The sequence below is a fragment of the Simochromis diagramma genome, unplaced genomic scaffold, assembly GCF_900408965.1.
Source record: "Simochromis diagramma unplaced genomic scaffold, fSimDia1.1 OVJJ01000753.1, whole genome shotgun sequence".
NCBI classification, from domain to species: Eukaryota; Metazoa; Chordata; class Actinopteri; order Cichliformes; family Cichlidae; genus Simochromis; species Simochromis diagramma.
The window spans coordinates 18,525,570-18,551,967 of NW_024387523.1; the positions used below are offsets into that span (position 1 = coordinate 18,525,570).

At 42.6% G+C, this 26,398-nt stretch overlaps 1 protein-coding gene across 2 annotated transcripts; it reads right to left on the reverse strand.

Moving 5' to 3' along the window:
- Positions 1–3,493: 3,493 nt before the first annotated feature.
- Positions 3,494–14,656, reverse strand: LOC120727061 (myb-like protein X). 2 transcript variants are annotated; one of them, XM_040021195.1, is made up of 16 exons: positions 14,535–14,655; positions 13,660–13,718; positions 13,386–13,403; positions 13,175–13,207; positions 13,062–13,097; positions 12,917–12,946; positions 12,793–12,822; positions 12,613–12,654; positions 9,515–9,544; positions 9,358–9,408; positions 9,234–9,266; positions 9,030–9,050; positions 5,852–6,601; positions 5,489–5,545; positions 5,300–5,349; positions 3,494–3,889 (listed from the first exon to the last, which is right to left on the reverse strand). In XM_040021195.1, the coding sequence occupies exons 1-15, from the start codon at positions 14,543–14,545 to the stop codon at positions 5,339–5,341; spliced, it is 1,212 nt and encodes a 403-aa protein (XP_039877129.1). In that variant the 5' UTR covers positions 14,546–14,655; the 3' UTR covers positions 3,494–3,889; positions 5,300–5,338. The 2 variants fall into 2 exon arrangements, with proteins under 2 accessions (XP_039877129.1, XP_039877130.1); XM_040021196.1 differs by lacking the exon at positions 9,030–9,050 and having other exon boundaries at positions 14,535–14,656.
- Positions 14,657–26,398: the final 11,742 nt, after the last annotated feature.

Here is a 26,398-nt window from a genome sequence, read left to right on the forward strand (position 1 = left end):
AGAACACACTAGAACACACTAGAACATATTAGGACTAGGGTTCTATTGGATCCATGATTTCATTTTTACACATTTTTGTATCTATGCATAAAAACAAAGCTGACCTCCTACTTCATGGGAGGTGTGAGCATCACAGCAGATGACTTTGTGTCAAAGTAACTAAGGATAAAACACAGAAAAACATGAAGGAGATTTTCCTGGCCTGGCTTTTTATAACCATCTTAAAAGTAGAACAAAAAGGGAAGAAAACTGCGAATCAGCATACGAACATTACCTGATGCTGCTGAAATGAAGCAGGGCCAAGTTAAAGAGGTTTTATTAGAGAGATAGTAAGCATTTTGCAATTTGGCAAGATTTGTAAAAGTTTAAATTTCTTCAGGATTGAACAGCAGATCATTTATGAAAAAACAAACAAACAGAGGCTGACAGCACTATACACAACGGTAGACGGTGCGTAACAAGCAAGCTAATAATGCAGAAAACTGAGATTTTTAGTACAAGAGAAGGAAAATGAAGTACAGAAAGAGCTGTGTAGGAAGTGTGATTTTATTGTGGTGGAAGCAAGAATACCAAAGTAAGAGGGAATGATCTGTTTTAACTGTTTGACGGTTGTTGAAATAGTTTTGTGACCTTTAACCTGAGATTAACCTGTGTTTGTGGCAAAATATATCTATATTTAAAAATGGATTCAGCCTTTAATGAATCAATATCACATTATTCAAACTAAAATCAATTTGAATCAGGGAAATCAATTTTTCAAACCCAACTTTAACTAGGGGACAGAGAACAGAGTTTATTATAACTTATTATATGTTATTAAGGAACACAGAATTATTGTGTGGTCCAGAGAGTTTCTGATAAAAAAACAACAACAACAAAAACAAGCAGGAAATGCAATTGCTGTGTTACTGTGTGTTTTCTCATTCTCTCTCTCTCTCTCTCTCTCTCTGTCATACACATACATACACACACACACACACACACACACATGAAGTTTATTTCCAAATCACAGTGAAAATGTGTTCCACAGAAATATGCATACAGTTAAAAAAAAAAAAAATTAAAGCAAAATAATGAAGAAGGAAATAGGACAACACTGAGAGGACGTTAAAGAAAAGCTGGTGTGTACAGGCAGGCGTTTAAAGGTTGTGGACTGAACTGACTGAACTGATTTAAAGTGAGAGGAACCTCCGATACAGAGTCGGAGATGAAACGAAACTTTCCCTCCACCTTTGTTTTAATTCTGAACTGTGAAGCCTGTCAAAGTGGCTGACTCCTTGGTCTGTTGGATGCAGAAGAAGGGGTTAAAAGTCACATCGGAGCAGGTATCGCATAGGTACAGCAACATGACAGAGCTGAAGCTGTAGTTTATCTCCTGAGTCTGAGTCAATGTGACAGAACCCAATGACCTTCTGTGCTTTTATTTTGAAGTGAGCTTCCTGTTGTCTGTGGGAATCAGGGCAGAACAAGACTTTGAATCCATCTGCTGTAGGACATCCTGAAACTAGAACCAACTTGGAGCTGGGCTGGACTCTGGGATCAGGTCCAGAAGAGGAATTAGGGGCACTTTAAGCTATAGTCTAGGTCCAGCTTGGTTCTGAATGACTGGAGCTCACCTGCACCTTTGATCCTGATGTCTGACTGAAACTAAGAGCTGTGGGACCATCGAGCAACAGGAAGCCGGTGAGACCGCAGAAACTCCACAGCCAAAGTTTCCATCTGTGACCAACAACGATGCACTCCACCATGCGGGTCAAACTGATCTTCATCACACATACTCATCATCAGTGTGAACACTCAAAACCTACACACACACACACACACACACACACACACACACACACACACACACACACACAGGTGTGGCAGGATCTATTGAGTTGCCCCCTGCTGTTGGCCTCTGTCCTGACCCCATTAACCAATCACAGGTTGAAACAAACACCCTTTATCTGGCAGGAAATGCCCCCCTACCCCTCTCTTCTTCTTTGGTATGTGCGACTCCTCTTAGGACCTGCAGGTCACCTTTCATTCATCATCACAAAGAAACTTCATCTCAGGAATCAGTGTTCCACACCAGTAACCGTGGCCCTCGGAAGCCTGACTTTTCCGTCTCCCACACACCTCGCCAGGCTGTCTTAAAATGTCAGTATCCACAGGCCTCACTGCTGCAAATAGGAAATAAATAAACAGACTACCAGGTGAGACAGACAAAATACAGCTTCAGAAACAGGTGAAACCAAAACATGATACAAGGTGAAACAGATGGAAGTGAGCAAGCTCCCATACTACGAGGTCCCACATAGCCAAAGTCTCTTTCTGTTTTCTAGATTTAGCCTAACATCAGCGGTTGGGATGAACGGTCACATGAAGCTGGTTATCAACTCATCAAGTTAACCAGGATTTAACCTTTATGTTTACAAGAAGGGATGGGGCTGGCACCGTCAGAGGCTTGTACTACAAAGAAGGGCTTCATCTTATCCAGCTAACTTCAGGTTTAACCCTGGATTCTCTGTGCTGTGAAGGTGGTCCATTCTTACCTGGGTGTATCGCCATGGTAACTTATGCTGTCAAATTAGAGATCAATACAAATTTGTTCTTTGATTATATTTTTTCTACTGGCAGCAAACAATTTTACAACAGTTTTATATGTCCTGTTTTAGTATCAGCTGTTAATGCTTATAGAAATAAGCATTAACAGCTGATACTAAAACAGGACATCTACACTGCACCTGCTGACCTCATATGAAATCTGTACTAAGTTTGAATTCTATTTTAAGATTTAATCTTTATTCTCAAACAATAAACAGCAGTGAGTCTGCAGCTGAGAGGAAAAGAACCGAGACTTTCAGGAGCAAGCTATGGGTTGGGCTGCGGCACAGGAAGCTTTATTGTTTCTATGAATAAATTTTCACAAAAAAGTCTCACAGATCTAATGTGCAGCAATCACCTCAGCAGCATGTTTAGTCTGCTTTATTTATTTGTAGCACTTTGTGCCACAAATCACCAGTCATTATACTTTAGGGCTATAACAGCAGCATATAAAGGTATGGTAGAGGGTGTGAATAGTGCTGAGGTGCTGCAGAGAGCAGCCTGAGGAATGTGGCCATGCAGCTAACTCCGGTCTGACTGCTCATTCCCAGCCACACGAAATTCCTTACAAGTCAGTAAAGGTGATGTCAAACTGTTTCCGTGCAGAAGATTTAACAACAGTTAAGCTAAGATCTTACTGATGGTTCCCGTGGCTTACAGCTAGAGGAGACAGGGATCGATCCTCCAACCTTCTCACCGGTGGCCACCCTGCTCTACCACATGAGCCATCAGTTATTTTTCTAAATAATGAGTAAAGCATACACTTGTTGGTCCTTCCCGATCTCAGTTCTGCTCCAGCTTCTGAACAATAACGTCACATTTTATGATAAAAATGTGAGACTGAAATCAAGTCATTACTGGTTCAGAGAAGCATGCTGACTGTTGGAAGAAAGAGTCGATGAGGTTTCGACAATTCAAACTTTATTAGCAGTTCCTCTGTATACACCACTGACTGGTTTTTCACGTCCTTAAAAACATTCTCTGTAAATTAAAGAGGGACTTATGTACATGTTAATGTGTGAAATCAGACACACAAAACAGATCTGAGCTCAGCAGCTGATTTAATATTTCTGCAGACAAGAAGCTGGAAAGAGAGACACATGGCAGAAAAGAAGACAGTCAGCAGGTGAAAGACATTTCTTTTTTTTATCTGAGAAAACCAAAGAAGCCAGAGGTTAAAACAGACACTGCTAGAAAATGGGGAGAGGAAACAACAGTTGGCTGAACGTTGAAATTCATGCAGTTTAGGTTGTTGAAGTCATGGCAGCTGGATTCCACTGTGGAGGCTGTGGGCTTGGCTCTGTCAGGAAACAGCACAGAAAACCTCGGTTCACTTCATACCGCTTCACTGCTCAGTGACTGATTCAAGTCTATCTGGGATGGACTCTTCACAGTAACAATTATTACATATGGCCTGCAGCCACTCCACTCCCTTTTTCCTTCTCTATCAGGTGCTCATTCTCCTCCTATCCCTGTATCCTCCTCTGTCACATCAGCCCTCTGCATGCCCCAATTTACTACACCCACAAACCTCCTCTGAGGTCTTCCTCTTTTCTTCCTATAGCTTCATCTTCATCATCCTTTATCCGATATATCCACTCTCTCATTGATTTCTAGTCCATCCTGCTCATCCTAATATCTTTAACTCCAAACCATCCATCACAGCAGGTCTCACTACTATCTTCTAAACCTTCCCTTTCATTGCTGCTGCTATGCTCTGTCACAAATCGCCCCTGATGTTTGTCTCGACCCTATCTGCACTCTCTTCTTCACCTTTCTTTGGACCACTAAGCCCAGGTATTTAAACTCATCTGCCTTCACCGTCTGTATTCCTTACATGTCTCCCTCTCATTCACATGTATTCTTGCCTTGCTTTTACTCACTTTCCTTCTCTCTCCAGAGGCATACCTGGAGAGTAGAGGCTCAAGGATAGCAGGTGGAGGATTGCATTGGGAGGTCCATGCTCTCATCCCTTAGCCTGTCCATCACCACAGTAAACAAGAAGGGCTCAGGGCAGACCTGATGTAATCCCACCCCTACCTTGAACTCACCTGTCACCCTCTGTCCTCATAAATGTCCTGCACCACCATCCTTCCCTACACATACTTCCTCATGCAGTACCATAGCTACTCTCAGCAGCTGGTGATCCACAAAGACACAGCGAACACCAACCTTCTCTATAGTCCTCTCCATCAACACTCTCAAAGCAAACATCACATCTATAGAAGCTGCAAACAGTCACACTTTCGTGAAAACAAAATTTAAAAAAATGTTCCTTGAATTGGTGAAAAACGAGTCAGAGGTCTCCAAATGATGTCAGTAGAAAAGTAAAGTTTTTTTCTAATCTGTACACATTATTTTTGGAGTCAAAGGAAGTTAAATTTAGTACTAGTATAACTAGTATAAGACGCACCCAGCACTTAGATTCTAATGAGCATTTAATAACGTTAGATTGACTACATGAAAGAAATGACACATTATTGTTGAAAATGCACTTATTTTTCTCAAGATATGTCACCATCTGGTTTGTTAATGTATGGTTCCTTTAGCATGAACATTTTCAGGATCTACTCCTATGTTTTATAGGAAAAGGATACTCTGGGCTTTGGAGAACTTAAATAGGTCCCATGAAAACTAAGACTGTGTTTTCCTATAATCTGTGATTATGGAGAGGTTTGTCTCCATCAGTGAAAACAATATGGTATGGTACCTGCAGTTGCTGAGCTCCCACAGCTCAGAGGCGAAGCATCTAACTGGTAGCTACAAGAAAACACAGATGTTCATTTTTACTTCAACAAGATGTAAAACACTTCATGTTTCCGCTTTGTGCTTCTCAGAGAAGAAGTAGATTTGACTCTGTCTGAAATGTGATTGGCTGCGGATGTGATATGAAATTTACCCTGTTTGGTGACGGGGGTGGCATCATCTGATTGGTCCAGTTCACCAGCAGGTGTTGCTGTAACAAGAATAAGAATTAAGAACCTGTGGCTCCCTTCATCTGAACTTTTAGTCTTATTGTCTGCTTCCTCTAATCCCAGTTGAGATTTTCAAATGAAACTCATCTAATATCTGTGTGAATGTTTTCCTTCATTAGCATCTTAAATCTTTGTCTATTAATGACTTCAAATTCTTTAAGTTGGTCTTTGAACTCTTCAAGAGTGTTTTCGTTGTCAGCCTCTGATTTTTCACTCTGGATTTTCTGATTGTTGTTTGGGACCACATGAATTTGTGACATAAATCACACCAGTTCATCATTTTTTACCTTCAGTGGAGTCCAGACCATCATCAATTTCATCAGGTTCTTCAGTATCTGCATTTTCAGATTCATCCTTGAAATCCTCCTCCTCCTCTTCCTCCTCCTTTATCTCTTGCTCCTCCTCATTTCCTTCCTCCAGTTCCTCCCGCTGCTCCTCCTTCTCATCCATATCTTCCTCTTTCTCTTCATTTTCATTCTCTAACTCTTCCTTCTCCTCTTCTGCCTCATCCTCCTCTTTATCCCCATCTAGCTCTTTCTCTTCATTTTCCTTCTCTAGCTCCTCCTCCTCTGGCTCGTCCTCCTTCTTATCCTCCTCTAGCTCATCCTCCTCCTCTTTCTCCTCCTCTAGCTCATCCTGCTTATCCTCCCCTAGCTCATCCTGATTATCGTTCTCTTTTTCCTCCTTCTCCTCCTCCACTTCTTTGAACTCCTCCTCATTCTCCTCTTCTGTTTCTTCCTCCTCAGCCTCTTTCTCCTTCTCCTCTATCTCCACCATGTCTTCAATCTCACTGTTATTCATTTGGCTGTCTTCTTCAGCTGGAGTTTCCTCTTTGCTGTCCTCTTCTATGATAGGCACCACCTCCCCCCCCTCCTCCTCCTCACTGGCATCTTTTTCACTCGTTTCATCTCCCTTCTCCTTCACTTCCTGCTCTTCATCACTCAATGCCTCCCCCTCATCTTCTTTGTCACCATTAGGTGCTGGCTCAGACTCCGTGCTGGTGTCGGCGCTGTTTTCGGGCACAGACTCTGCAGTCTCTGTGGATTGCAGATAATAATTATGTCTGTGATGAACATGAGGAATAAGCTCATTGTCCTACAACTGTGCTTACACAGAAAGTAAAAAAAAACTTTGTTATGAATCATGGATTCTGCTTCAATAAGAGCTGTAACACTCCTCATCATTTAACACACTTCCTGAGGACGTCACCCAAAGGTTGGAAGGAGGACACATGCTGAACTGGTTTTGCTTCACGCTGCACTCCCTCATTTCTTAATGATTGACAGACCTGATGATCATCCCACCAGGTAATGTGTGCCAGCTCTGAGTTGTTAATTGCTCAGATATACTCATATTAATAATCATCATATTAATAAATTAATAAATGAGATTTTTATTGCTGACTTCCTAAAATTGACGAGACTGCCATTTGGCTTAGAAGTAAAGTGAACCTTGACATGCACATTTCTGTGGCTGACATATCAATGACATAGTCGGCACAGACCAGGACCCCTTCAGAATTTTACTTGTTAACAACTTTCCAGCAGCTACAGATGCACTACACTACTCAAGTTTGTTAAATGGGAAAAAGTGTGGTTCTTATACAGCACTTTTCTACTCTACTGGAACACTCAAAGTGCTTTAGTCAACGCATATTGTTGGGGAGTAACGGAATCCATGTACCAGCTTTACGTTTTTAAATACAAAATATGAGTAACTGTTTTCCGTTACAGTTACTGCTTAAATAGGTGATAATTAGAACACAGTTACTTTGTTGAAATAAATGGATTACACGGCAGTCATTACCTGTTTCATATGTTAGGCTATCCCCTCTCTAATTTTGGTAATTCCACGCATTGTCCTAAACCCAAACAAAGCACGCAATAAGAAGCTCTAATGTACGTGTCCTGTTAATGTTGGTGGTGTCAGTTACACAGTGGACCTGGAGCCAGCACAACCGAACCAGCAGTGCACGGGCAGGAATGCATTTCTTACTTGGAAATTCCGACACCACTTCACGTTTAAAGAAGAAAGGAATGGGTGAAATCTGAGCGTTCAATGCAACCCATATGGAAAAGATATATATAAATCTTATAAAGTTTGTATCTGTCTTGTGTGAAACTTGTATGAAAAGCATACAAGAGTGAAAACAGATATAAGATCCCTTGAAGAATATAAGTTTTTACTATTTCTTTTTCATATGGGAAACTCTGTTTGCCAACAACCAAACTGCTCTCAGCGTCAAAAGACTTCAACCTAAAGAAACATCTGGAAGTAAGTTCGTTTTTAAAAACTGATGTTAGCATACTGCAACTACCTTGTAGTATATTTGATGTACTATTGCTGTGTGATTTATTACTATTACTGAAGGCTGCATTACAACCTGCTAGCTGCAAATAATCATGTACAGCTCTGAAAGCAGACAGAAAGAAAACATATTACTGATACAGACTTTTCTTTTTCTATATGAGATCACTGCAAAAAGTGCAGCCTTGCCTAATGTCCACCCTACTGTTACTCATCTTATATTAGGATTTAAAAATCTAGTTGATATTGCTTTCAGAACTGCACATGATTACTTCCAGTTAGCAGGCTGTTAATGCTATCCATCAAGTCTAACAGTCTGCAGTCTATGAATTAACCTCAGCTAATGGCAGCTAACAATGTTAGCTGGGTGGCAAGTAGCCTTTAGTAATAGTAATAAATCACACAGCAATAGTACATTCATGTAGTTGTAAAAAGCATGACAACATATCAAGTAATCCATAATGTTGAGAATACTTTACGGATATTGAGTAACTTAATGGAATATGTCACAAACTACATTTTGGGCCATGTATTCTGTAATCTGTAATCTTTTCAAATGTCCACATTTGAAAAGTAACTTTCCCAACACTCAACACAACTTATTCACCCATTCACATCCATTCTTACAAACTCTCGTTTCTATGTCTAAGCGCTTTCACAGCCAAATTAATGAATACAGGAGTAGTTTGGAGTAGCTTTTCTTATGATGATAAACTACTTTTCTGTTAAAATATCTTACACAAGTTAAAAATAGTAGCATATACAATTACAATACAGTAGTTACTTCAGAACAGTTTGAAATTAAAAAACACAAAGAGTCAAAGGAGGTTAAACAGAGACGTGTGAAGCATGTCCTGCTTTTAGGAGGAACAGTCTTTATTGCTGACTGTTATCATCCCTTTAACGCTTTGGTGTCTATCACATTGATTTTCTATTTGTTCCTCATTCCTCCAGTGTGCTATTTTTAAAAACCAAACCACACCCTAACCTTGTGTTTCAGTCTCCTCTGAAGGATCAGAAACAAAGGTAAAAATGTTTTTCCTTGTATGTTTTTAGAAAATTTAACTTCCTTCATCTCTCAGCTTGCGTACTTGCTCTCAGTCTCAGTCCATCAAGTTTAAGAAAGTTTAAGAAAACTAAAGACAAGAAAATATTTACCATTTGACTGTTCTGCAGCATCTATGGAGATAAACATGTGTAAAGACGTGTACAAAGTAGATTCTTTGTGCTTTGTGACATTTTAAGCAACATTTCAAAACTAGCTCCTTCCTGCATGCTTAAGCCAAACCCACCAACAAATATGAAGAGATTTCCATGCTTTACTGGGTTGTAGTCAGCTGGACAGAGAGGTGAAAACATTACCTTCAGTTTCTTCAGGAGAATCTTTAACTTCACCTGAGCAAGATATAAATAGAACTTGAGTGATGCTTTGTGTGTGTTTCATCATTTGTGTCTCAGCATGAAACAACAGACTGTCTCCTCTCACCTTCATTGCTGTCAGCTGTAACATCAGCTTCATCACTGATGTCTGAACCACCTTACATGAAAGAAACAGAGTAAGAACAAAATCTGGGTAATTATTTGATTAATTCAGACTTCAAAGTGGATTTTAAGTTAAAATCAGCTTTATTACACTCACTGACCTGGTGGCTCAGTGGCATCAACTGAAGGAGCTGAAACACACAGAATGTTAAATGGACTGATTCTTGTATAGAGCCTTTCTACTCTCCTGGAACCCCTTAAAACATTCACATGTTCACATAAACATGCTCATCCTTAAGTGCTTTGTATTGAATATTCACACACATTCATAATGCGAATGGAGAGCAACTTGGGATTAGTATCTTGGCCAAGGATATTTGGCATAGAGACTGGAGCAGCCAGGGATCAAGCCACTGACCTTCCCATTAGTAGATGATCTGCTCTACCTCCTGCTACAGCAGTCCCATAGACAGATAGGTGAACACACACACAGTAATTAATGAGTTAAAAAAAAAAAACTCAGGTAAAAAAAAACAAACCCTTTCATCCCAGCAGGAGGTCTAGCCTTTCAAGCTTGAGTCCTCTACCAGAGGCCTTGGAGCTTGAGGGTCCTGCACAGTATCGTTCCTGTACCTAGGTTTGCACTCTTCTGGACAGAGATCTCAGATGTTGTTCCTGGGATCTGCTGGATCCACTTGCCTAGCTTTGATGTCAATGTACAGAGTGCTCTGATTACCACTGAGACCACAGTTACCTTCACCCTTCACATCTTCTAGAGTTCAGCCCAACTTTTTGTGTTCCTTCTTCCTGATGTTGCTTTTATTTCATATAGCTACATCTGATTATAGCCATCTCCATCTGCTTCCTGCTTCTGCTTCCTCTGCGCTCTATTTATGCACTGCCTGCTGGCATCTTACAGTGGCTTGCAAAAGTATTCGGCCCCCTTGAACTTTCCCCACATTTTGTCACATTACAGCCACAAACATGAATCAATTTTATTGGAATTCCACGTGAAAGACCAACACAAAGTGGTGCACACGTGAGAAGTGGAACGAAAATCATACATGATTCCAAACATTTTTTACAAATAAATAACTGCAAAGTGGGGTGTGCGTAATTATTCAGCCCCCTTTGGTCTGAGTGCAGTCAGTTGCCCATAGACATTGCCTGACAAGTGCTAATGACTAAATAGAGTGCGCCTGTGTGTAGTCTAATGTCAGTACAAATACAGCTGCTCTGTGACGGCCTCAGAGGTTGTCTAAGAGAATATTGGTAAATGGACCTGTTCTTATATAGCGCTTTTCTACTCTTCTGAGCACTCAAAGCACTTTACACAACTTGTGCATTCACACAAGCATATTGTTCTAAGTAACATTCACACTCCGATGGATGCATCGGAGAACAATTTGGGGTTAATATCTTGCCCAAGGATATTTGGCATGCGGACTAGGTGAAGCCAGGAATCGAACCACCAACCTTCCGATCAGTAGATGACATGCCTGAGCTACAGCCACCCAATATTGGGAGCAACAACACCATGATGTCCAAAGAACACAGCAGACAGGTCAGGGATAAAGTTATTGAGAAATTTAAAGCAGGCTTAGGCTACAAAAAGATTTCCCAAGCCTTGAACATCCCACGGAGCACTGTTCAAGCGATCATTCAGAAATGGAAGGAGTATGGCACAACTGTAAACCTACCAAGACAAGGCCGTCCACCTAAACTCACAGGCCGAACAAAGAGAGCGCTGATCAGAAATGCAGCCAAGAGGCCCATGGTGACTCTGGACGAGCTGCAGAGATCTACAGCTCAGGTGGGGGAATCTGTCCATAGGACAACTATTATGGGCGACCGTGGCTCAGGGGGTTGGGAATCGCATCTGTAACCGGAAGGTCGCCGGTTCGATCCCCGGGCTCTCTGTCCTGGTCGTTGTGTCCCTGGGCAAGATACTTCACCCTACTTGCCTGCTGGTGTTGGCCAGAGGGGCCGATGGCGCAATATGGCAGCCTCGCTTCTGTCAGTCTGCCCCAGGGCAGCTGTGGCTACAACTGTAGCTGCCTCCACCAGTGTATGAATGTGAGCATGAATGAATAGTGGTATTGTAAAGCGCTTTGGGTGCCTTGAAAAGCGCTATATAAATCCAATCCATTATTATTATTATTATTAGTCGTGCACTGCACAAAGTTGGCCTTTATGGAAGAGTGGCAAGAAGAAAACCATTGTTAACAGAAAACCATAAGAAGTCCTGTTTGCAGTTTGCCACAAGCCATGTGGGGGACACAGCAAACATGTGGAAGAAGGTGCTCTGGTCAGATGAGACCAAAATGGAACTTTTTGGCCAAAATGCAAAACGCTATGTGTGGCGGAAAACTAACACTGCACATCACTCTGAACACACCATCCCCACTGTCAAATATGATGGTGGCAGGATCATGCTCTGGGGGGGCTTCTCTTCAGCAGGGACAGGGAAGCTGGTCAGAGTTGATGGGAAGATGGATGGAGCCAAATACAGGGCAATCTTGGAAGAAAACCTCTTGGAGTCTGCAAAAGACTTGAGACTGGGGCGGAGGTTCACCTTCCAGCAGGACAACGACCCTAAACATGAAGCCAGGGCAACAATGGAGTGGTTTAAAACAAAACATATCCATGTGTTAGAATGGCCCAGTCAAAGTCCAGATCTAAATCCAATTGAGAATCTGTGGCAAGATCTGAAAACTGCTGTTCACAAACGCTGTCCATCTAATCTGACTGAGCTGGAGCTGTTTTGCAAAGAAGAATGGGCAAAGATTTCAGTCTGTAGATGTGCAAAGCTGGTAGAGACAGACCCTAAAAGACTGGCAGCTGTAATTGCAGCAAAAGGTGGTTCTACAAAGTATTGACTCAGGGAGCTGAATAATTACGCACACCCCACTTTACAGTTATTTATTTGTAAAAAATGTTTGGAATCATGTATGATTTTCGTTCCACTTCTCACGTGTGCACCACTTTGTGTTGGTCTTTCACGTGGAATTCCAATAAAATTGATTCATGTTTGTGGCTGTAATGTGACAAAATGTGGAAAAGTTCAAGGGGGCCGAATACTTTTGTGTGCCCCGCTGTGATGTGCAGGATTGGGCATATAAAGCCTCTGTCACAGCTCTACGCTGAGCCAGAGGATCAGTCAGCTGCGTTTGTGTCTGACCAGATGTGCAGATGCTCATTCCTCCTTCTTTGTCTGGACATAAAACAGTAGACCTGCTCCTAAAAACCTTCATCTCACCTTCATCGCTGTCAGTCATGGCAACACCTTCATCGCTGACATCTGAATCAATATACAGAAAAAACATGGTAGAGTTTGGATTAAGCGATGCAATGATGAACTGAATCACAGCTGTAATCTGGATAAGATTTATTTTAAATTAAGAATGAAAAAAAAAATTACACTCCAGGCTCCACTGACCTGGTGACCCAGTGGCATCAACTGAAGGAGCTGAAGCACAGAGAGAGAGAGAGGAAGCGAAGGACAGGTGAGCACACGGACAGGTAAGCAAACAGCTACGCAGAAAGATGAATAGAAAAGTTACCTTCAGTTTGCTCTTCACTTTCATGAACATCTGAGGAAACAGAAAAAGAATTATGTGTGTGTGTGTGTGTGTGTGTGTGTGTGTGTGTGTGTGTGTGTGTCTAGTGTGAAGTGTAAACAATGTGAAGTGTGTGTTGTATTGTTACCTGGCTCTGTTGTGACAGGTTCACTTGTCCTGCCACCTAAAAACAAAATCAACAGAATAAACAATAGTGTGTGTGTGTGTGTGCGTGTGTGCATGTGTGTGTGTGTGCACTACCATTCAGGTGCTCCAACAGAGGCAGAATTCTCTCTGGAACAGAAAAAAAAAAACCCACTTTCATATATCGACCTCTGAGGTCTGTAGGTGGTACTCCAGCCACCACTCACCACCTCGGACACAGACTGAACACTGATTTAAATTGAATTGTTTTTGAAACGGCAGGATCAAAGGTCAAATCTTTAACTAATGCAAGCAACCTTATATTTACCATCTTCTGAGTTTCTCTCTGGAAGGAAAAGAAATGATGACATCAGACACACTGACCACATGTTTCACATCAAACATGCCACATGTAAAATCATAACTGATGACTACGGGCTTTTAATACTAATGACCCTTAATTAGGTCACTACAGTTAATACAATCTGTAAAATAAATCTGTAAAAACACTTGAATTGTTAAATAATTATAATTTCATATGAAATTACAGACTGATAAACGTGATTGATTAATGATATGATGATAATGATGTCATGGCTTACTCTGGACTGGAGCTGCAAGTGAAACAGCAACAAGCACAAAGAGCAGCAACACAGTTGACCTGCAAAACACACACACACACACACACACACACACACACACACACACACACACACACACACACACACACACAAAATTTTCAATCCAAAGTGTTGCAAAGTGTGATTTGACTGCAGCCTGTTTGCATAATTTGACTATCTTGGTAAAAACATGAAGAACAAAAGCTTTTCGATGAATCGGTTGCTGTGGTTTTGACATGTTTTCGATGTTTTTGCTAATAGTCTAAATGGAAATTCAAAGCTAAACGTAAATCTGAACCCAGAATAGGGACAGATTTATCAGGAAATCTAATCAAAAACCATGATTTTAGGACTTCTCTCTCAACACAACTACAGGAAAGAAACTAAAGAACATGAAGTGATGAATGCCAGGTGATCAATCTCAGGTTAAATGACTGGGCTCCTTTGTGTCTCCTCCTCAGAAACACACAAAGCATCTATTCTTTACCAACATATAGCGAGCCAGCGCGGAGAACCTTTAAGGATCAGTGTGTTACTGTCGGTGAGAGGAAACAGGATTTATTCAGCCAGCAAACAACCGAACACGGCCTGAACTCAGACAGCAGCACCACACAGAGCCAGACTTCACGCTGTAGTTTACTTTGAAATTATTTCACCTCTCTGTGTTACTGTACAATGTGAATCAGATCAAAGGTTGAAAAGGAGCTCTTGAAAAACTCTGAGTCATCAGCTTCATGATTTTTTCCAGGCAGAGAGCAGGAGTGCCTCTTGAGCTTTGTGAAACCATTTAAAGCGGTTCAAAGTTTGAAGACAGTCTTGACCCAGCAGGCTCATTTGTAGCTAAAGAATGAACTCACCGCTGCAGCATGTCGGTAATCCGCAGGTTGATGGAAGCTCTGATCAGGTGAAACTTAAGTGTATTTAAACTCGACTGAAAGAGAGCAGCAGCTTTTTATACTCCTCCTCTCCTCTTCCTCCTCCTCCTCCTCCTCTGCTCCCTCCTCCGATCACCTGGGCATCTGCACAGACTCACTTTGAGCTTCTTTAAAAGTGCCCTGTTTACATTCAGAGCACAGAATTAAATCCAAATTATTCTAGACCCTGTGGTGAATCAGCACGAAAAGCAAAGAGATGCAGGGTTAGAACAGAACAGCATTCACTTATTGTTCATAATGAAACCAAAGTGGTGGTCTCAGAGCTTCTGCTTCCTGTGTGTTTTCCTTTAAATGACCCTTGGCCTCTCGCCCCAGCATGACTTTGTTCATCATTAAACTGAACTCCAGTTAATGAAGACTTTAACTCGTTTCTCCTTGCAGAATGTTTTTTCATGTTTTCTCAACTTCAACTCCTCGTGCTTTCGTCTGATCAGCATTAAATTACTCTGAGCTGATCGTTATCGCAGCACCAACGTTTGAAACGTAACGCTGAGACAAAGCATTGTAACCACGTCTAACTGTTCCACCAGGAAATGTACAGAGATGTGTGTGTGAGCATGTGTGTGTCTGGAATGAATATGTCCTCAGACATGAACCGGTTGGACCACAAAAACAAAGAGCGTCTTCTTTTCCTCTTCACGTCTGTATTGTTGATCTTTTGTTTTTAGATTTTTTATGAATCTGTATATTCATTTCTGGCCTCAGGAAGTCGCATGATAAGGTGGGGCCAGGTTTCACAATGAGCTCACTCGAAACCCTGGCTGATTGGGACCCACACCCAGTTTCACACCTTGGGTCAGGGGATTAGAGGATCATCAGGGGATCCTTTTGTCCCTCTGTGGGGGGATACTCCCACTAGGTTTAAATCTGGGACTCACCACCATTTGACCTTAGAACTGAAGAAGCTTCTCGGATGAGAGGTGAAACGTCTTCAAGCAACTTAAAGAAGTTTCTTTGCAAGCTCCTTTGACTATGAATCTGTATAGAAACTATTTTTTTGGCTGGACTGGTACTTGTATAGTAAGTGTCTAAGCAAGGTATCTTACATTCACGCACACTCAGAGTTCAGTAGTTGCCCTAGCTGGAGATCAAACTACGAACCTTTCAATTGTTAGATGACCTGCTCTCCCTCTATCCAAAAGTTGTTTTATAATTTTAAATGGTTACAATGAGTTCTGAGTTCCAGTGTTCAAAAGAAGTGAAAGAATGAACTTGTTTGACTTTGAGACACTCCTTGTAAGCTTTAACATGACCACTGTTGCAGCATGAAAGAGTGCTAGCTCTGTTAAAATTCATTCTTGTATTTTGCTCGTTTGTGTTGTTGTGTTTGCACATCTCTGTTGCTTGTGGGGCTCGCACACAAGAATTTCACTCGCATGTGCTGTGCCAGTGTGCCTGCACATGTGATGTGACAATAAAAGTGATTTGATTTGATTTGATAAAACAAAGAGCAGGCGCTCACAGTGTGGGTGAACAAATATAGGTATCCTGCAGTGCTGATTATGCAAACATGATGTCAGAGTAGCTGACTACAGATTTGGCAATAACTGTGTGGTAGGCGTGGTCTCTGTGGAAACATTTTATTTACTGTGAATTATCCTCATGAGTCATGAATTCATCCATGCAGCCAGCCAGTCACACTTCTGGAACCTAGTTGCACCAGATTCCAGACGAGCTTACAGTCAGCACACCAGGACTGAAAAAAAATGTGAGCTTTTTAATTCAGAAACTTTCTAGTGAAAACTGGGTCTAATTAAGCAGAAACATTCCAACTTTGATGGAGCAGCTCCTATTTCTAGAAATCTGGCCAAATATATAATTACACAGGGTACAGGCTTCATTCTTAATACTGACAATGGTTTGCCCAATCAAATCTCTTACCACAACTGGCTCCTTACCTAACTTCCCGGTGTACTTGTGTACTTTGTACAACAGACTGTAGTGTTGAAGTGGTTGAAAAGCTGAAAAGCTGAGAGAAAGAAAGAAACTAGAAACAGATGCAGAAACATGTAACTTTAGCAGCTGCATAGTCAACAGTAGCACCAACAACAACTAATATAAAGCCCTTGCCATCACAAGAGGCAGCTGTTGCTAACATTAGCTATGAAGAAGTGCTGGATGAGGAACAGCAGTCCCAATAAAAGAGTGAGGAAAAGACAGAGGAAGATATAATTAATATGGTAAGAAAATAGATGAAGGGACATAATTAGGAAGAAAGAAATTCATATAAAATAAATGGCCAATAGCACTCTAGCCAGGCTGACAAAAAGTCAGAACACCATTGAGAGAACCATTCTTTTAACATTAACTAGAAATGGCTTCACAAATAAAATTTTAAGCATTAGAGAAAACTCATAACAATCTCACAGACACAACATAATGTACAGCTGCTTTCAATGCCATTGATATTTATTTAGATTTTTTTTTCTCCAGTTGATCTTTCTGTCACACACTGTTTCAGGTTTAATTAAAATTCTTTGATTTATTGTTGTTCATGGTTCTGCTTGTGCTTTAATAGTTTCTGTTCTTCCTCTGTATTCTACGTTTCACATCTAGTCTCCTTTGTCTTAATGTTCATTTGTCTCCTCATTTCTAGTTTCCCAGGTTCTAGTTTCCTACACTCTTAGATCTTAGTTTCTAGTTTCCTGTGTTAGGTTTTTGTTTCCTCTCTTAGTTTACCCCTCTTGTGTTCTGAGTCCAGCAATTGGGTCCTCGTCCTGCCTGCCACAGCACTAACCCTGCCACAGCACTAACCCTGACACTTCTGATCTAACTTCAGTAATTCCTTCCTCCAAACCATCAACATGTCTGTTAGACCCCTACCTTTATCAGCCCTACCATTAATTAATGCTTCAATCTTAAATATGATCAATGTACCTCTATTAATCGGCTAAGTACCGCAGGCCTTCAAGCTAGCAGTAGTTAGAATAGCTAAAGTCATTGTAGCACTTTGGCCACCCTTTCCAGCGCAACACCTTGACACACAGCAGATGAATGTGTTTTCTCTTTCACACTTTTTATTCTTATTTTTGTGACTCTACATTTAATCGGCGTGTTCACTCAGCTCAACTCTTGCCCATCCGACACTTTCTCTGCCTTGGACAGATCCGCCTTCTCCAGGCCCCCAGCAGCTGCTAAAATAAGGAGAAAAAAAACATTCTGTTAGTAAAGACCCTGCAATAATACAGAGAAAACCCCAACGATCATTTGACCCTCTACCAGCAAGCACTTTGGCAACAGTGAGGAGCGAAAAACTCCCTTTTAACAAAGAGGAACCTGACAGTGTTAGTCATGTACAGTAAAATACAGGGGTGAAAGTCTGATTTGAGCATAGTCAGATTTATTTATTGAAGTTAAAAAGAGAAGATTTTTTTTATATTTGTGTTGTTTCTTTGAACTTCAACCTTTGTTTAGTGGCCACGATGAGCTTTGAAAATTAAAACAGAAAACCAAAAATCTGGCTTTTCAGATTCAGTCGAGTTCAACTGAGGACAAAAAACAGCGAAACACAAAGAAAGCCATAAATCTGCTACTGCAGACTGTGTATCTGTGTATGTGTGTGGGCGTGTCTGTGTGTATCTGTGTGTGTATATTTATTTGTGTGTGTGTGTGTGTGTGTGTGCAAGGGCATGCTAACAGCCTCTAATGAGCTCTGTGTTCACTTCACTTTGATAATCAACTGAACAGCACCAGAAACTGTTTTAAACCAAACAATGAAGTTCAAATAAACTTTATTAACACACCATGTTTGTTCCAAAATGAAACAAGAATGTAATTAACCAGATTAATTGTAAATAAATCCATGTATGTTTTATTGGTATCAGGTCATAGTGTCACTGACATCCTGATTGACACATTAAATATATTAAATATTACATTAAATGATAAATGTGCACGTGAACTGTTTACTCACATTACAGGCAGAGCTGCACATCCTCAATCTTTTCAGGATCTGGGGGTTTGACTGGAAAGTTCCATCAGGCACCTGAGTTCCTTGGTCTCCACCCCTGGGTGGAGCCATCATCCCTCCTGCAGTCCTGCACACCTTAGGCTGATTCTGGGTAATCAGGTTGAGGATTTAAGCTCCACTGAGCCTCTTCTTCAACACCAGTTTGTCAATGACCTCGCATTGTTTTCCAGGACCTTCTTTGCCACTGCCTTCAACCCCCAGATCTCCTCGGATTATCCTCGCATTCTGGGGCAATACAAAGGACCTCACCTGCCTGCCCTCCGGCCACCACTCACCACCTTGGACACAGCAGAACTCAGGTCAGCCAGCCTTTGCCACTACTCACCTGGATCCTCACCACCTCTCCCTCAAAGCCAAGGTTACCCCAACTATCCATAAGCATTATCAGTCATAACCACCTCTGCTAAATACCCTATGCTTGCCCCCTTCTTAACCCCGTTCTTTTTTTCTTCCCAGACGCACTCCGTCCCCGTCGCTACCTGCCAATTCCCCGTTCACCCCACTGACCCACGGCCACACCATTAGCAACACTTTGCCACAAATTCACCTGTTGATCTAATAAACAAACACTGTAAAACGTGCGAGCCGTCTCTGTTGTGGTTATCTGCGTTTGAGTCCAATTTAGCTATCGGCCTGTGGCCATTGTGACAAATCTCACCTAAAAACCAAATGTTTTGGTAGTGACCTCTGAACTTTTCCAAGTCAAAGACTGATCATGTTTCAGAAATATGTTAAACAATGCCAGCTTTACAAAATGGAAGGTATTACTTTGAAGATGAAGCTTCATACTGTCTGTGTCATGAAGTCTTCCTGCTGGGAAGCACCAAATAAAGTACACTAAATGAACACCAAATAAGACCTGTTTATGGTAACATGTTAATGCAAGGTGTCCAAATCCAATATAAGTAAAGTAAGCACTGACAGACAGGTAGAACTGAGTTGTTTCTGTGCCAATAAAGGTCAGTTTGTTTCATGTATTTGGATTTCAGCAGGAGCCTGTAGGCATTATCTCTGGCTCTCTTCCACAGCATGTCGTTTGTCATGTCTTCCTTCTCTCACCCCAACCGGTCACTCCCTAAGCCTGGTTTTTCCAAAGGTTCTTTCCTGTTAAAAGGGAGGTTTCCTTTCCCACTGTCGCCAAAGTGCTTACTGATAGGGGGTCATATGATTGTTGGGTTTTTCTCTTCATGTAGTATTTTAGGGTCTACCTTAAAATATAGGCTGTGGTGCACCACTAGAGAGCTCCACTCACACCCAGTGTTGAGGAAGTGTGTTGCTGTGTTTTGTGGCGCAATGTGTTCAGTTGATATGAGGAGAGTAATAAAGCAGGAGTGAGAACTAAGAGCTCCGTGTCGTCTGTGCTTACCTCCACATTGGTGGCTCCAGACTCGAACATGCTACAGGTCAAGGATGACGCCAGCTCCGCTCTGGATGCATCAGCAGCCGTCGGTCCACCACCTCCTGCTGCAGCTGCTTTTGCTGTGGCGCTGAAGCTGCCGGACTTTTGGCTCCACGATCCCCCGTCGTGGTTCGTGCATGTGGAGGCTCAGTTTGCCCTTCACGGCATCTCGGCTGATGACACGAAGTATCACCATGTGGTGGCCTCGCTGGACCCGCTAGCCACCCGTCGCGCGATGACCCTCCTCTGGGACCCACCCGCTCAAGGGAAATACGCTGTCCTTAAGGAGCTGCTTCTTTGGCATATGCCCTCTCCGACACAGAGCGTTCTCTCCTTCTCAGGCCTGGGTGGTGGCACGGCTCTGGAGCTCATGGAAAACATGCTGTCCTTACTCGGACCGGATGATGGAGGATACCTCTTCGCCCACCTCTTCCTCCGACAGCTGCCGACTGCCGTGAGAGCCTTTCACCTCTGTATATTACTGTACATGACTAACACTGTCAGGTTCCTTTCTGTTAAAAGGGAGTTTTTTCCTCCTCACTGTTGACAAAGTGCTAGAGGGTCAAATGATCGTTGGGGTTTTCTCTGTATTATTGCAGGGTGAACAGTCCGTGTTGGGGGGGTGTGGGGTCTTTGAGGATGGAGGCAGCTCTCCTCTGGACTCTGCAATGGCAGATGCTCTGCAGAGAGGGCAGTGGAGTTCTGATGATCTTCTCTGCGGTTGTTATCAGTCTCTGCAGGCGTTTGCGGTCCATAGCAGTAGTGCTGCCGTACCATGCAGTGATGCAGCTGGTCAGTGTGCTCTCCACAATGCAGCTGTAGAACCTGCTGAGGATCTTGGCCGACATACCAAATTTCCTCACCCTCCTCAGGAAATACAGCCGCTGCTGAGCCTTCTTGACCAGCTGTGTGGTGTTCAGTGTCCAGGTGAGGTCCTCAAAAATGTAGACGCCCAGGTACCTAAAGCTGCTCACCCGTTCCACTTCAAGGCAGCGGATAGACAGCGGTGGGTGAGGCCTCCTCTTCTTCCTCGTGTCCACTATAATCTCCTTTGTCTTGTCAGTGTTGAGGGTGAGGTTGTTGTCCTCACACCAGACCGGCCACCTCTCTCCTATAAGCCGCTTCGTCCCCTCCAGTGATGCGACCGACCATTGCAGTGTCGTCCGCGAACTTCAAAATTATGTTTTCTTTGTTGGAGGCGACACAGTCGTGGGTGTACAGGGTGTAGAGGATGGGGCTGAGGACGCAACCTTGTGGGATGCCAGTGTTTGTAATAATGCTGGCTGAAGTCCTGTTGCCGATCCTGACAGACTGAGGCCTCTCAGTCAAAACGTCCTGTAGCCAGTCACATAGGGCGGGGTGCAGGCCGAGTGTTGCCAGCTTGTGAGTGAGTTTGTGTGGGATAACAGTATTGAAAGCGGCGCTGTAATCATCAAAAAGTACCCTGAGTCTTTGTTTTACAGGTGGGAGAATGAATAGTGAAGGGCAGCAGCGATAGTGTCTGACGTGGACCTATTGGACCGGTAGGCATACTGCAGGAGGTCCAGAGTGTCTGTGATGTTGCTCAGGATGTAGGCCAGCACCACTCTCTCAAAACACTTCACAATGATTGGAGTGAGTGCAACTGGTCTATAGTCGTTCAGTCAGGTGGCTGGGCTTTTCTTGGGGAGAGGGATGATGGTTGTGGTCTTGAAGCATGTGGGGACAGTGTTCTGACTGAGGGAGAGGTTGAAGATGGAGGTAAGAACCTCCGCCATCTCATTGGCACATGATTTAAGAGCCCATCCCGGGATGTTGTCTGGTCCTGCTGCCTTGTGGGGGTTGATCCTCCTCAGGGCTTTGTGCACCTGGTCTATTGTGACCGCTGGTGGGGGTGGGTAGTCTGGGGGTTCTGGCAGGTCTGGAAGACATGGGGGGTCGGGGATGTCTGGGGGGTCTGAAGGGTCTGGGAGGTCTCGAAGCGGGTGTAGAATGCATTGAGATCATCCAGAAGACTGCCTGTAGAGCTGATGGTGCTGGTGCTGGTGGTGACCTTATACTCTGTGATGTGCTGCAGACCTTGCCACATCCGCCTGGGGTCAGCAGAAGAGTAGAAGCCATCCAGCTTCTCTCTATATTTCCGATGCCCATAGGACTCCATTGCGTTCACTGTATGACGGGCCGTACAGGGTTATTAAACCGGGCCATAAACATTTCCTTTTGGACTTTGGAGGTCGGCAGGAGGTTGTCTCTGTTGAAACACTTAAGCCTGCGCATGTTCTGCAGGATGATCAGGTGGTTCCAGCCCAGGCCCCCCGCCGCGGCCGCCCACCTACCACCAGGCTGATGGATTCTGTTTTTTCCTTTAGGAGAACCCCACACTCACACCCAGTGTTGAGGAAGTGTGTTGCTGTGTTTTGTGGCGCGATATGTTCAGTTGATGTGAGGAGAGTAATAAAGCAGGAGTGAGAACTAAGAGCTCCATGTCATCTGTGCTTACCTCCACAAGGTGACGGTTGTTGTGATTTGGCACTGTATATATAAAATTTAATTCAACTGAAGAGCTAAGAAAAATATCTTACATGTAGCAAGTGAAAAGAAAACATGTTAGAACCAACACAGGAAACAGATGTGTCAGGTAGAGTGGTCAGAGGCTGCCCAATGAGAGAACCAAAAACAGAGCGCATAGGAGAGAAGCATGTACAGTGGGGCAAAAAAGTATTTAGTCAGCCACCGATTGTGCAAGTTCCCCCACTTAAAATGATGACAGAGGTCAGTAATTTGCACCAGAGGTACACTTCAACTGTGACAGACAGAATGTGAAAAAAAAAAAAATCCATGAATCCACATGGTAGGATTTGTAAAGAATTTATTCGTAAATCAGGGGGGAAAATAAGTATTTGGTCAATAACAAAAATACAACTCAATACTTTGTAACATAACCTTTGTTGGCAATAACAGAGGTCAAACGTTTACTATAGGTCTTTACCAGGTTTGCACACACAGTAGCTGGTATTTTGGCCCATTCCTCCATGCAGATCTTCTCGAGAGCAGTGATGTTTTGGGGCTGTCGCCGAGCAACACGGACTTTCAACTGCCGCCACAGATTTTCTATGGGGTTGAGGTCTGGAGACTGGCTAGGCCACTCCAGGACTTTCATATGCTTCTTACGGAGCCACTCCTTTGTTGCCCGGGCGGTGTGTTTTGGATCATTGTCATGTTGGAAGACCCAGCCTCGTTTCATCTTCAAAGTTCTCACTGATGGAGAGAGGTTTTGGCTCAAAATCTCACGATACATGGCCCCATTCATTCTGTCCTTAACACGGATCAGTCGTCCTGTCCCCTTGGCAGAAAAACAGCCCCATAGCATGATGTTTCCACCCCCATGCTTCACAGTAGGTATGGTGTTCTTGGGATGCAACTCAGTATTCTTCTTCCTCCAAACACGACAAGTTGAGTTTATACCAAAAAGTTCTACTTTGGTTTCATCTGACCACATGACATTCTCCCAATCCTCTGCTGTATCATCCATGTGCTCTCTGGCAAACTTCAGACGGGCCTGGACATGCACTGGCTTCAGCAGCGGAACACGTCTGGCACTGCGGGATTTGATTCCCTGCCGTTGTAGTGTGTTACTGATGGTGACCTTTCTTACTTTGGTCCCAGCTCTCTGCAGGTCATTCACCAGGTCCCCCCGTGTGGTTCTGGGATCTTTGCTCACCGTTCTCATGATCATTTTGACCCCACGGGATGAGATCTTGCGTGGAGCCCCAGATCGAGGGAGATTATCAGTGGTCTTGTATGTCTTCCATTTTCTGATGATTGCTCCCACAGTTGATTTTTTCACACCAAGCTGCTTGCCTATTGTAGATTCACTCTTCCCAGTCTGGTGCAGGTCTACAATACTTTTCCTGGTGTCCTTCGAAAGCTTCTTTGGTCTTGGCCATGGCGGAGTTTGGAGTCTGACTGTTTGAGGCTGTGGACAGGTGTCTTTTATACAGATGATGAGTTCAAACAGGTGCCATTCATACAGGTAACGAGTGGGGGACAGAAAAGCTTCTTACAGAAGACGTTACAGGTCTGTGAGAGCCAGAGATTTTCCTTGTTTGAGGTGACCAAATACTTATTTTCCACCCTAATTTACGAATAAATTCTTTACAAATCCTACCATGTGAATTCATGGATTTTTTTTTTCACATTCTGTCTCTCACAGTTGAAGTGTACCTCTGGTGCAAATTACTGACCTCTGTCATCATTTTAAGTGGGGGAACTTGCACAATCGGTGGCTGACTAAATACTTTTTTGCCCCACTGTATAGCTCAGAGAGGACCTACAGAAACAAAGCCTTCAGTCAAGGAATCCAAAGGCTGAGAGACCAACGGGAATCAAAGCGATGAAGAGAGACAGGAAGACAGAAAGGAAACAAAAAACAACTTTTGTCACTTTCCAAAGACTCCTTCTGTCTGTCCTCAGTAGTTCATAGTGAATCTGGAAAATTTGCAGCTCTGTCCTCCTGAGCTGTTCTCAGAAAAATTATTTATTAGATTTATTCTAGTGATCTCGAGGCTGCAGACAGTATAACTGTGAATTATTCTGGTGCATTAAATTTCTTTCACCTTTAAGTTTTGGAATTTTGATTTTAGTTTTGATGTCAGATATCTGTGTAAACTTATTTTGTGCTGTTTGCTGTGGGTACTTGTGTGTATTAATAGTCTGTATAAACACTGCTGATTGTACTGCTGTGTGTCTTAGCCAAGACCCACTTATCAAGAGATTTTTAATCTCCGGAGATAAAAAAAAAAAAAAAAAACCAAACAAACAAAAAAAACTGAGTCTTGTAACTGAGAAGCCTGAGTGTGTTTTGAACACCCTGTAGATCTGAAATGATGTTAGAAACCCGGATCACAGCCAGACTCTCCCTGTCTGTTGCTACCTTCACTGATAACACACTGCAAGCATGTGGAGAGGCTATTGATTCGTTTCTGCAGCAACAACCATCAAGCAAACAAGCATGTTTAAAAACCAGCACACAGACACACAGTGTAAACCCCCATTTGCCACGTGAGACTCCCTGAATCCTTCCATTTTCATTTTTCCTCCCCTGGGAGGTGCTGCAGGTCGCCTCAGGGACTGTATGAAAGAGGTAATATCTTGTTAAACAACCCATGAGTACAAACCATGAACCTCTGATATATGTATATACATATAACTGCAGAACATACCACACTTTAATTATTTTCTATTTCCTTGTGTCTCATGGGGAATGTCCCTCCTCCAATGAGTTCCCTTTTTAGCTCTGATAAATGGTTGACTGATTATAATACAGTGCTTTTCTGCGACTGAGCACACTACACAACTTGCCTCATTCACACAAACACTTTTTGCTATGCTTTTTCAATGTAAGTGTTACTCCTATAGATGCATCAGGGATCAACTTGGGGCTAAGTATTTTGCCAAAGGAGATGTGGTATGTAGAGCAGCCAAGGATCGAACCACCTTCCAATTAGCAGATGACCTGCTCTACCTCCTGAACATGCCACCAGTAACACTGTGAGGAACACCTCTTCAGGATTTTTTTATGTCTGGTAACTCAATACATAACATAAATATATAAAACTAAAATTACTTGTTAAATAATCATCTTTGCTTTCAACTCTAATAGGGTGATACCGTACAATGAGGTCATTAAGATAAAATGATTATTGAAGACCTTGTATGTAATGAGAAGGATTTTAAATTTGATTGTGACTGTGGATTTAACAGGGAGCTAATGAACAAAAGACATTATAGGAGAAATATGCTCTCTCTTTCTAGTCCCTGTTAGTACTCTTGCTGCAGCTGTAGCTGCAGATTTTGGATCAACTGAAGGCTTTTCAGGGAGATTTCTATGACATACTGATAATAATGTGCTACAATAGCCCAGTAGCCTAGAAGTAATAAATGCATGAACTTCTAATTTTAGAAATATAAACACAATAAAGCAGACTTACCTATTTATTTAATATGCGCATTGAAGGACATATTCTGGTCACAAATGACTCCAAGATTCCTCACCGTGTTACTGGAGGCCAAGGTAATGCTATCCAGAGTAAGTATTTGGTTAGGTACTATATTTCTGAGAGGGCTAGGTACAATATCCTCAGTTTTAATTGCATTTAGAAGCAAAAAAATATGAGGTCACCCAGGTCTTTACATCTTTAAAATATTTCTGTAGTTAAACTAATCGGTATGTGTTATCTGGCTTCATGGATAAATAAAGTTGGGTATCATCGGCATAGCAGTGAAAATTTATGCCATGCCTTCTAATGATACTGCCTAAGGGAAGCATGTATAATGTAAACAGAATTGATCCTAGCACAGAACCCTGTGGAACACCATAATTAACCTTAGTGTGTGAAGAGGACTCTCCATTTACATGCACAAATTGGAGTCTGTTAG